This window comes from Labeo rohita, chromosome 11 (genome assembly GCF_022985175.1).
Source record: "Labeo rohita strain BAU-BD-2019 chromosome 11, IGBB_LRoh.1.0, whole genome shotgun sequence".
Taxonomy (NCBI): Eukaryota; Metazoa; Chordata; class Actinopteri; order Cypriniformes; family Cyprinidae; genus Labeo; species Labeo rohita.
Genome location: NC_066879.1, coordinates 14,867,591 through 14,881,624, shown reverse-complemented (window position 1 = coordinate 14,881,624; position 14,034 = coordinate 14,867,591). Strand labels below are relative to the sequence as shown.

At 25.3% G+C, this 14,034-nt stretch overlaps 1 protein-coding gene across 2 annotated transcripts in view; it reads right to left on the bottom strand.

Moving 5' to 3' along the window:
- Positions 1–14,034, bottom strand: part of LOC127172805 (filamin-B) — a 108,401-nt gene that overhangs the window by 58,829 nt on the left and 35,538 nt on the right. For both annotated transcript variants that reach the window (XM_051122210.1, XM_051122211.1), the window contains exons 2-5: positions 8,262–8,510; positions 6,740–6,837; positions 5,043–5,190; positions 1,133–1,326 (exon numbers count right to left, since the gene is read on the bottom strand). In XM_051122210.1, coding sequence (XP_050978167.1) covers positions 1,133–1,326; positions 5,043–5,190; positions 6,740–6,837; positions 8,262–8,510 — 689 coding nt within the window. The remainder of the gene's footprint in view (positions 1–1,132; positions 1,327–5,042; positions 5,191–6,739; positions 6,838–8,261; positions 8,511–14,034) is intronic.

The following is a 14,034-nucleotide window of genomic DNA, read 5'->3' as shown; positions in this document are numbered from 1 at the left end:
GGATTGAACACAAAACATCATGAGCCTATATTTCACAGAAAAATGCATGGAAACATGCAGTTGTTCCGTGTTTATACACAACAAACTGATTGTTTTGACACATACATACAGCTATATGACTATTATAAGAACTAGGGAAGTTCAAGATGACGTAAAATGATTTCAAAACAACCACAAGTGTTCTTGATTTATTTTTTGCAAACCAAGGATTCCCAGTCTTGAAAAACCAGGATATATTTAAAAGTGGGATTTTTAGAATTGGAAAATAAAATAAAATAATATTTAAAACATAATATAACAAATATAAAATAAAATAGTAAATAATTAAATAGTAAATTAAAATATAAATATAAACTAATTTCACAATTTTTTATATTTATAAAAAACTGGATTGTTATATAATTATATAGAAATGTATATGAATACAAAAAAAAATAAAATTAAAACAAAATTAAAAATGTAATTTTACAATTTTTTTATATTTATAAAAAAATTGCATTGTTATATATTTATATAGAAATGTATACAAGTACAGAATGAATAAATGTAAAAGTACAGAATATATAGTAAATAATAATGCATGTACTATAAAAAAAATTTACATATTAAATACGCTAATAGAAGTTTTATTAAATAGAAATTTTGATATTTGTAATAAAAAGATAACATCTTATACATTTATAAAACAAACAATGAGCATAGACTCATAGCACATATACTATACAAGAACATGTACATTTTACATTAAATATTACAATTTTATAATATTTTTTGTTATGATACTGTATATTACAATGATAATTACCCATTATCTTGACAATTTCTTTGATACCTTAGATTTCATTTTCTATGAAAATCACATTTTATTTATATTAAAAGATTAAATATTTATTTAAAAGAAACAGATTTATTTAAAGAATATTTATTTAAAAAATATTTATTGTATATATTAGATTTTTTTTTAAAGATATCAAGTAATAAAACTATTGTGAATAAATTGCAGGGGAAAGAAAACGTAAATCACAGACAACTGGAAAAAAGCATGGGGCCTTTGAATATACTGCTGTAAATAACAGGGGGCCTGAGAAAGCAGAAGACAAAAAGACAGCAGTAGATTGATTTCCATCCTGACCTTGTGTGGTCCCATGACCTGAGGGATGTACGTCACACTGTAGGTCTTTTTGCCTTCATTGAGCACAGGTTTGATCTCCTCCCTGCGGCCCTCTGGGTCTTCAACATAGACCGTGACCTGGCCTTGACCCGCGCTGAAGGTGTCCACTGTGAACACGGCCGGACGCATCACACGGTTTCCGGTCGGCTCGATGCCTATTCGACAGACGACAAACCGACGGATAATCATTCAGGATTTCAATCTGGGAAGAAGTTCATTTCAGCTAATGAGAAGCGGATTTGTGTTTTAATTACAGTCCAAAACGGATCCAACAGAGCTGTTAAAACAAAAATGACAAGCTTCAACAGTCCTAAGATAGATTTTACAGCATTTTCTTCACGCTATGCCATTAAAATCTCAAGCAGACTCACAAACCTCTTGTGTTGCATGAAAAGAAAGCTCTAAAATGAACTCACTCAAAAATAACTTTTTTTTTAAGCTATTAAAATTTATAAGCATTGTAAACAACGTGCACATATGTAAAGGTTTATAAATACGTCTCAATATAAATGCATTTTCATTTTATGCATTTTAAGAGATTTTATTTTATTACTGTACATGTCATGTGATTGATTTATATTTATGCCAGATTTCTCACTAGTTAAATGCATAAATAAATAAATGAATAAATATTTTTTAACAAATAAATGATTTGTTATAAATAAATAATTTTGAAAACAAATCAATTATATTGCTATAAATAAACAAACAAATACATAAACGAATAATAAATAAATATTTGGAACAAATAAGTGATTTATTGTTATAAATAAATAAAATATTTAGAAAATAAATTATTACAATAAATAGCAAAATAAATAAAATTATTAAAATTATTAAAATAAATAAATCTATTGAACAAATAAATGATTGTTATAAATAAAATATTATGAAAATATATATTTATTGCAATAAATTGTTAATGTAAATAAATCTTTTGAACAAATAAATTACTTGTTATAAATAAAATACTGAAAATAAACTGAAAATAAATAATTGATATAATGCTATAAATAAACAAACAAATAAATAGATACATTAATAAATAAATATTTTGAACAAAATGATTTATTGTTATAAATGCAATTTTGAAAATAAATAAATAAATAAATAAATAAATGATTTATTGCAACAAATAAATAGCAAATTAAAAAATAAATAAATAAATAAATATTTTGAACAAATAAATAATTTGTTGAAATAAATAAATTAACAAACAAACAAATAAATAAAAAGATCTAAATAAATATATAAATCACATCTAAAACTAAAATGATGTTTTCCCCGTTTGTACTCTTTCAGCCCTGAAGGCCTGTGAACCAAAACATAAGAAGTCATAAATAAAAAGCTGTCCTGAATTTACGATGTGGATTTAATTCACGAATCCCCTACTTATGGCCATGGAATGCTGCATAATTCATGCGTACAAAGAAACAAACATTAGATATCGTCAGATGTTGGTTAGAAACCACAGCGGTCGACAAACCTGCAAACGTAATGGTCTAAAAATACTCCTTTTAGTTTATAGTTCGAGGCAAACCGCACAAAACCGCAAACACACGATCCCTCTGAGCTCATAAAACACATTATTTCCAAACCTAGATTCAATTTGCCACTGAAAACTAAAGTCCTTTACAGGAAACACGTGTGATTTAGGAAACAAGGGCGACTGTGTCACGTTTCAAATGAGTGGTTTTATTTGCAGTGCTTTTAGAGAGGACATAATCACTTAATGGAAAAATAACATTGACGTGACATTTTCATTATTTGTTGTAAATTATACGGTCGTTCACAAACAGAGGTGAAGATTTCCTAAGACTGAACCTTGTAGTTTATTTTAGCAAATTTGGTCACGGAAAATTTGTAGAGGTCACCTTTAGTGTGACAATCATAACTCTTAAACTAATTATCCTCCGCTTTTATAGCTTTAGTCAAATTTACAACAGGTAAGAAGCACATTTTCACTCCATCCAGCAATCTGGAACATAACAGGAACTGCTGTATCCACACGGTACTTAGACTACCAGTCAAAAGTTTGAAGATTTTTTAAATTGTTGTTGAAATGGGTCTCTTCTGCTCACCAAGGATGCATTTATTTGATTAAAAATACAGTAAAAACAGTACAATTTTGAACTATTATTACAATTTGATTCTACACATGATTCTCAGAAATCATTCTAATATGCACTAAATTAATCAAAAGTGACAGTAAATACATTTATAATGTTACAAAAGATTTCCATTTCAAATAAATTATCTTTTTTATATATATATATATATATATATATATATATATATAGTAATAATAAAAAAATACTACTAATAATATATTTATGCATTTACTAAAAACATATTGTTATTATTAATTTTATGTATTTTTATTTTATTTTTTATATATGCATTAAATTGATTAAAAGTGACGGTAAATACAATTATAATGTTACAAAAGGTTTCTATTTCAAATAAAAGATATTAAAAAAGATACTTTTTATTTATCATAATAAATTGATTAAAACTCAATAAATATATATATATTATTATAAAGGTTTATATTTCAAATAAAAGATATTAAAAAAGATACTTTTTATTTATCATAATATATGATTAAAACTCAATAAATATATATATATATATATATATATATATATATATATATATATATATATATATATATATATATATATATATATATATATATATATATATATATATATATATATATATATATATATATATATAAATTCAAATTAAAAAAAATAAATTAATAAATTAAAAATAAATAAATACATAAAATATCATCATTGTTATTATTATTATTAGTAGCAGTAGTAGTATTAGTAGTAGTAGTTTTTTTTGTATATGCATTCAATTGATCAAAAGTGACAGTATATCCATTTATAATGTTACAAAAGATTTCTATTGCAAATAAATTATATTATTTTGAAATTTATGCTTGTTACAAAAAATACATATTATTCAAAGCCTGGAAAAAAAATATAATAATAATAATAATAATAATAATAATAATAATAATAATAATAATAATAATAATAATAATTAATTCATTAATTAATTAATTAAGAATGTAATTTAATAAAAATTATTATTATTATTATTATTATTATTATTATTATTATTATTATTATTATTATTATTATTATATGTTCGTGCATTTCTTTTATTTTTTGTATATTTTTTGTATCATCATCATCATCTTCATTATTATCATCATTGTTGTTGTCGCTTTTAACATAGTACCAATAACAACTGAGCAGATCAGCATATTGGAACGATTTTTGAAAGATCATGTGACACTGAAAACTTGAGAATTGATGCTAAAAATTAAGTTTTTCATCACATGAATAAATTACATTTTAACATTCACATAGAATTTTTTTTTTTTTTTAATTGAAATAATATTACTGTTTTTTTCCCCTCACTATTTTTGATCAAATAAATGCAGCCTTTGTGAGCAGTACAGAATCAAAAAGCTTTTTTTTTTTTTTTTTTTTTTAATTATTCCAAAATTTTGATCATGACCAAACTCAAGCTGTAAAGGAAATATGTGAGACGGAGGAAACGCGTTATCTTAATCCCATCACGCCACATTAACAATACTGTGATGCATCGAGTATCTGAGAAAGTCTGACCATAATGCTCCATTTGCTCCTGACAATACTGAAATTCTAGCAAGGTTCAAGAGAATAATGATCTCCTGAAACTCTGGTATGATAGTAATCTGTATTTGTGTGATTGCTCAAACATATCTCAATGTTTTGAAGATAAGGCTGGGTGTTTCTATGTAAACAACAACAACACAAGTACAAGCTGGAAAATGCACATTTGTAAAGAGACACCGAAGTCGGCTCACCTGGGCCGTACGCGCGCGCCTTCTTAGGGTTGAGTTTGGGTTTGAGAGGAGCGCCGGGCTTCAGTTTGGCTTTGGGGAACTGAGACAGATACGTCATGACTGACTGCTCGTCCACACTGGGGTCAATGATCTCCTCTGGAGCTATAACCTGCAAACACAAACAACATGTATAAGAAGTGTGCAAAAAATTAAATAAATGAATAAAAATAAATTCACCTGATTTACTGTGCCGAAAATTAGATTCAGATTTATTTCTGACACATTTGGCTTGAAGTCTAGAGCTGGACCACCTGTTTATCCAAACTAGCATTAATGTGGTATCATTTAAGTACTATTATAGTTATTATTTTGAATTAGATTTGGTTTCTATATTTACCATTATCACTTTAACTTTTCAATAATTTTGTTCCTTTTTTAAATAACTTTTTTATAATAGAATTCGAACTGTATTTCATGCATTTTTCATTCATTTTTATTTATTGATTAATGTTACTTTATTTATTAACTGTATAATTAGCAATTTTAATTCGTTAAATTTTTCATCAATGTTATTACGTTAATAATTGTATAATTAATGTATTACTTTAATTTTTACTTAAATATATTATTTTTATTTATTAGTTTATTTAGTTTTAGTTAAGTTAAACTAAATGAAAATAAGAAAATGCCTTGGCAAAAAGCTTAAATAAAAACTGTTAGTTTTCTAATATTTAATTTTATTTCAGTTAACGATTATTTTCTTTTCAAGCAACTGATTTTTTTGGTTTTAATCAACTAGCTAAAATAAACGTTAATTTTATTTAATTTAATTTTTTATTTTAGTTATTACTTTATTTAAAGCAGCTGAATTTTAATGGTTAATAAATTAAGTTCATATTTTAATTTAATTATTTCAGTTAACATTTAATTCAAGGAACTACATTTTTTCCATTTTTTTTTTATTTAAGCTAACATTTATTTTATTTCAAGCAACAGATTTTTTTTGGTTTTATTTTAGTCAACTAGCTTAATAATAAAAAAATATAAATTATATATATTTTTTATCTTAGTTAACATTACTTTATTTTGAGCAACTGAATTTTAATGGTTTTAGTCAACTAGCTGAAATAAATTAAGTTTATATTTTAATTTAATTTTTATTTTAGTTTATTATTTTATTTCAAGCAACTGAAATATTATGGGTTTAGTTTTAGTGAACTAGCTGAAATAAGTTTATATTTTATTTAATTTTTTATTAACTTTTTTTTTAAAAATCTATATCCCTGATCCAAACATTGTTTACACAATTCCATAAATTATACATTTAAGTAATTTAAAATGAAGAATATTTGGCAATGCAATTAAGTATTTCAGTGCTCACGTAAGGCCAGAACATGAACTCAAAATCATAACCTATTGCATTGATGAGTGAAGCAGGCTTGTGTTTGCTGGGGTGTGATTGAGGTGTGTTGAGTATCATATTAACTCTGTGGCAAACAGAGCGACTGATACTGATGGATGTGTGCGTGCGTGCCTAACACACTTCCCTTATATTCTTATCTTAGCTTCGTATTGATCTGTTAGCATGAATGGAGGCGAAGGGAACATGTCATTGTTCAATCACACCCTTATGTGAAACAGTCAAATGTCAGATTCGTGGTGCCTCTGTGCTACTGAAATCTCATCCTGATGCCTGAGGTCAAAGGTCTCCAGCTCACCTGTGGGATTCCCAGCCAATCATCAGCGAGCTGCATGGCCTCTGTGGCGTTTTCCACCGGCTTCTCCCCATCCCAGATCTCCCAATCAGGACACAAGCCTGAACAACACAAACACAGGACAATCTGAACATTTAGACAGGTTACTGGAGTGTTACTAAGAGGTTGATGAGGTGTTTTCTACTACTTCTACTACTTCTATTGTAGTATATAAATAAATAAAATAAGAAAAACAAAATGAAAAATTATAAACAAAATGAAAAATTATAAACAAATCAAAACTTATCAAAAATTGTTATTAAAAAAGTTATTATAAAATGTAAACAAAATAAAAACAATAAAATTAAATGCAATTAAATCAAAATATTTTGTAAAAATAAATAAAAATTACATTATACATTAAAAAAAAAAAAAAAAAAAAAAAAAACTAACATACAGGTGAATAAATAAGCAAATAACTACTAAAATAAAATTAAGAAAAATAAACTACAAATAAAAAAAATATATATATAAATACATTAAAAAAAATAAATGAAAAATGATAAACAAATCAAAATTAGCAAAAATTGTAAATTATAGATGTAAACAAAGAATATTAATGCAATTATCTAAATATTTTGTAAATTACAAATAAATTAAATTACATTATACATAAACACTTATTAAAAAAGAAGAAAAACTAATGTAGAAGTAAATAAACAAGTACTAAAATAAAATTAAAAAAATTATATAAAAGGCAAATAAAAAAAAATTCTAAATACATAAAATAAATGAAAAATTATAAACAAAATCAAAATTATAAGTTATTACAAATGTTACAAAGAAATGCAAATTTCAAAATATAAATATACACATTAAATAACTACAAATATATATTACATATAAAAGTTATGAACTATAAAAATATATATAAATAAAATAAACAAGCAAACAATTACAGATGTAAACAAAATTAATGCAATTATCAAAATATAAATATGCATTCATAAAATTACAAATTATATAGAACTTATGCACTATAAAAATAAATAAAACAACAAGCAAACAACTACAGAAATTATTAATAAATAAATACATTTTTTATTAAAATGAAACTATATAAAGCAGTAATACATAAATTATAAAAATTATAAATAATTAATAAAAGTAATGAAAAAATAATGACAGGAAATAAACTATTCGCGCATTATCTGGAAACGGCATCGACTAAAAGACTAAACTGAAAGTTCATTTTCAGTCCACTAATGATGCAATTGTCTAATGATCATAAAATGAGAAAACAAGCACTAAAAAGGTCGTCCACACCAACTGATTACAAATATTAGGAAATATTAATGTTTTAAGACAACAGAAGTGCTTTACACACGCAGTTCAGCACTCATCCACAGCTGTGTTTTACGACCGATTCACTGTATCTAGACAAACACGCACAGCTGTCCAATAAACACAACAACAACAACAGCTGAACAGCAGGAATGAAACGCTTTTCATACTAACACCTTTCTAGTGATGGAGTTGAGCTCACCTGGAGCGCAGCTGTCCACCAGAGCGCCCAGCGCCCGGCCGTTCCTCCAGTCCTGATTGAAGTTGGTGATGGGAAGGTCGGGCACTTTGTTCTGGATCCAGCCGAGCAATCTCTGCTTAGGCGTCTGTTTCTTGGCTTCGTCGTCATCTTCATCCTCCCAGACGGGCATAGAGATGGAGTAATGCAGAATGAGCGTCCACACCAGACCCAGGATCAACTTCAGGTTCCCATCCACAATCGCTTTGCTGTCTGTTCGGGGGACAAAAAGGAGATTTAATGAAGATTTCACAAAAATAAATGAATACAAACTCAAAAACCTGAATGTAGAAGTGAATAAACAAGCAAATAAGTACTGAAAATTTTCAAATAACGTAAATACGGAGAGATTAAATAAGCAAATATAAAAAAAAAAATAAATAAATAAATAAATGATAGATGATGCATAAAACATACAAAAATTAAATGGATAAATATATATTTAAATTTACATTTATTTAATAATATTTTAAAATTGTGTATGTATATACACACACACACACAAAAAATATTTATAAAATATAATAAATCTAATTTATACACTTCCATTTTAAATAAATCTTAATTATATTAAGAAATGTGTGTGAACAAAAACAAAATAAAATATTTAAAAAAAATAAAATAAAACAAAGTAATGAAATAAAATTGATAAATATATTTAAATGTATATTTATTTAATAATATTTTTAAATAGTGTACATATACTAACATTTTTAAAACATTAAAAAAAAAAAGTACATATAATAAAATCACTTTTTTAATTAATACAATTCAATTTTAAATAAATGTTAATTATATTAGTAAATGTGTATCAACAAAAATATAAAATAAAATATTTAATAATATTTAAAAAAATAAATTAACCAAATAAGTAATGAAATAAGATATATATTACATTTATTTAATATTTAAAAATTGTGTATGTATATACTAACATTTTAAAAGTATTTATAAAATATATAATACTTTAAATAAATTTTAATTATATTATTAAATGTGTGTGAACACAAATTAAATAAAATGGAATAAAATAAAATGTATAAATATATATTTAAATGCATATTTTAAAATAGTTTATGTACTCACATTTTAAAAATATTTATAAAATAAAAAAAAAAAAAAACTGTGTACACTTCCATTTTAGATAAATGTTTTTTATATTAGTAAACGCGTGTGAACTAAACTAAACGAAACTAAAAACTAGGCTAAAATAAAATATAGCAATAAAGTTGTTAGAAAGCACTACAAATGATATAAACATAGTTAATGTAAATGTGACGGGAACAATGCACATCTTGTATAAGTGTGTATCGTGAGCAACAGTAACAGTAAACACTGTCTAGACTAACAAACAGATAAATGGGGTGTAGTATGGTGTTTGTAAATGACTCAGCATTTGATCCATAACGTGCCGCACAAAACACACATTCATTGATCAACATTACAAACCAATCCCTGACAATTCTGGCTAACTCAGGTAATAAAACTTTATTAAAAAAGGAATCACATATCTTGCACACTTGTTCCTGAAGAAAATGGATAATTAAGATGAAGGTCTGCGCTCGGTTCTGGTAAACGAGCACTCAGAAGATAAAACTGCATGAAATGAGCCTGTTTCAGACAAAGCAAATGTTCGCAGCAGAAATCGCAGCTGGTGATTGTTAACACCACAGAAATCATCACACGGTCACAATGAGCCTGTGCAGAACAAAATCTTGCATTCTTTCATGAACCACAGGCCGTTTGTTTGTCCGACCGACCGATTGAATGCTCCCTCGGTGCTCACACTATCAGTCCGCTACTGCAAACATCAGGAACGAAGTTGAACTTTAACACATGGCCAAAGATCAAGCGCAAATGTGACATGAGAAAAAAAAAACAAAAAAAACAACACAACAACAACAACTCGCTTGACTAATACAGTTAGACATTCAAGCTTTTTTTTAATAATAATAATAATAATAATAATAATAATAATAAAAAAAAAAAAAGTATAAATTATCTAAAATAATTATTATTGTTTTTAATTATCATTAAATTATCACTGAAATCAATTAATGATTATTATTTAATTATATTTTATTATTAATATGTATTATAATTAAAAATCAATAGTATCTAAAAACAACAGTTAAAAAAAAAAAAATCATAAATATAAAGCTGAAAAAAAGTCCATTTAAAATGTGCTTTACATATTTATTTATTGTTTGATTGTTTATAAATTGTTTATAAATATTTTATATCAATATTTGTCAAATTAATAAAACATGAGTAAAAAAATATATAAATCATAAAATATTAAATAAATAGACATACATTTTATATTTTTCCCTAAAAGCATTAATTTTAAAATTTAATGAAAATAAATCTCAGTATTTTTAAAATACACTTTGATTACATATTTAATTTGTAAAAATTCATGCAATACCAATATTTGTAAAATTCATAAATATAAAACATTTAGTGGTTTATACATTTAGAGTTTGTTTGATTGTTTATAAAATAAATTAATCTAAAATACACATGTAATACCAACATTTATGAAATTCATAAAAATAAGTAAATTTGTATTTATAGCTTATTTATTTAAAAACTAAATATGTAATAAAAGAAATTCAAAATAATCATAAAATATCATAAATAGACATTTACTCTAAAATTACTTTAAATTAATAAAAATAAATATCAATGTTTTATATAAAATATCAAATACAGACACACTATATTATGTACACAATATATAGATATACAAATCATAGATTTGTTTATTCATAAAAAATATTATAACTATTAAAGCACTCACAAACATTTATTTATTTTTAAAAGTACCTTAAAAAGGTACAAATCCATACCTAAAGTTTACATATTAGTACATAGTACTTACAAAAGCATACTTTTTAAAAAGGTATTGGCCCCAGTGACCTTTTTCTGAGAGTGCATGTATATAACACAAATTCGACAGATTGACAGTCTGTATAGTGCATATGCATGAAATCGGGACTGACCCAGTGACCAATCTAAACTCTACGGATCAGTGTGATGCCGCCGCTGGTACGACGAGGCAGACGCTGGAATGTTCTGGCAGCGCTTGTGAAGCTGGAAACAAGCTCAGTGCCAGACAGGCCTTCAGTGCATCTCTAGACTGAGCATAATTCATTAGCACTGACCCCCTCCGTCCCATCCCGCCTTCACGAGGTTCCCGTTTAATGGGATCTCCATAAGGAGCCCCTTCACCACCGGACGGCCTAACAATACAACAACAACAACAACAAACAGTGCTGCCGACTGAGTGCACTCAGAGAACAGCAGAATGAAGGTTACCATGACAGCAGGAGCTCAATCAAACGATTCATGAATTATAGATGAGCCACAGAAAGTTTTGGGAAGTTGCTAAAAACACAAACATACAACAGAGCGCAAACACAGGGTTTAAATGCTGTTCATCGCGTGAAATGTAAAACTACAGCTTTGACCAGGTTACAGACCAAATTATGATATCAAATCTTGATCAAGTAAAAATTATTTGGATATTACAGTAAATTATATTTATTTATTTATTTATAAAAATATTTATGCATCACTTTAAATACATTATACCATATGTAAATAAAATACATAAATTAATAAATTATACATTTAGAATATTATATACATGTTATTGACATTTTATATATTTTATATAATCCACTTAAAAACCAATTATAAATACACTCATATTATATATTTATAAACATCATTAACGGGTAAGCAAATACAGATAAATATAACATTAATTTATATGTAATAACTAATAAAATCAATTTATTTATTTATTTATACATGTTTTAAAAGAATGCATTTTTAAAAACATTCATATTTTATATTTATATACATTTTTTAAATATCAATAAAACAAGTAAATAAATATACACATTTTCAAATAGTAATTTATATATACAAATTTTAATACATTTCTCATTTATTTATTTATTTACATATTAAAAGGATGCATCATTTTTAAATACATTCATATTATTAGTTACATTTTTTATTACTTAAAAATACATAAGCAAATAAATCAAATAAATGAAATTTGTGTACCAATTACAATTTTTTTAAATATTTATAATACATTTTTAAATATTTATATAATATTTAAAATATTTTTATAAACACCCATATTATATATTTATATATATTTTAAAAATATATAAATCAAGTAAAAAAAAAAAAAAAAAAAAATTAATATATAAAAATATATTAAAATATATTATAATATATTAAAAATGACAATTGAAGCTGACGGTTGTATTGTAATCATTATCTTAATAAATAATTTATGAAGTATTTAAAAGAATGCATAAATATTTTTAATCCATTTATGATGTGTATATTTATCATTTAAATATTATTGAATCATGTAAATATTTGTTCCCCTCCAAAAATGAAGCCAAAAAGCAGCATGAGCAAGCAGAAGGTCATCCAGGGCCAGTCATTGTTTAAGGAGGTCATTTGAGGAGAAGCAATAAAACACAGGGAAGTCCCAAGGAAAATCCAGCCTGAACAAGCTTCGAAAGACACATACTCAATAATACTACAAGTATTTCCTACATGACAGGATATCTGAGATGCTCACTTTAAAAAAAAAATCTTGAGCCGAGTGCTTGGAAACACACCAACACATTTGACGATTTGTTAGTTGATCCTACAATTCCATCAGTCTCAGAAACACTCATTCCAACCGGATGAATCCAATGAGGACAAATCCAAACAGATGGATAACGGCCCCGATCACGAAGGTGTCCAAAACATTGTCCAAACACTGACATAATCCAATTATGAGAATACACAACCTGATCATCAATACGCTACGCCCTGACATGAGTCAGTACTATCAGAGCACTTACAGCACTAGGACAAACCGTGAAAATATAGAGCGCTACAGGACAAAAAAAAAAAAAAAAAAAAAAAAAAAAAAAAAAACAAGAAATATATTTGGACAAAAAATTAAATGAGCAAAAGGTAAATATAATTAATTTCAATATTGTTATTGTATATTTGAATAGCATAAAAAATATTATATATTAAAACAAAAATATATAAATATAAAATAAAAATATAAATATAAATATATAATATATTAAAAAAAACATGTATAGAGAAATTTAAATAAGAAAATCTAAAATATTTAATATAAACAAACTTGATGTATAAAAAAAAAATTATAAAAAAAAATTAAATAATATAATCTAATATACATATATACACACACACATATACATACATATATACACACATATATATATATATATATATACACATATATACATATACATATATATAAAATCAAGCAAATGTGAATATAAATTTGTAAAATTTAAAATAAAAAAATCAAATTAATATAATACAGTTTAAATAATAAGAATAATTATAATTATAATAATACATATTTTGATATATATTTTAGATTTTACCTTTTTTTTTTTTTTTTTTTTTTTTTTTTTTTTTTTTTTTTTTTAAATATGGTGCTCTCTCTTTATACTGATAATTAAAATAAAGCACATACGCATCACATACAAGAAGAGAAAGTGTGTTACCAAGAAAACAAGTAACAGTTGAAACCAAGATTACACAGACTGTCCCTAAACACATGACATGATAATGCTCCTGAAACAGGGAGCAGCAAGAAGCAATCTTAAGCAACCTTCCTGCTCAAATGCCTCTTGGATGCATTTGGAAAGTGTGAAGCATTAGCATG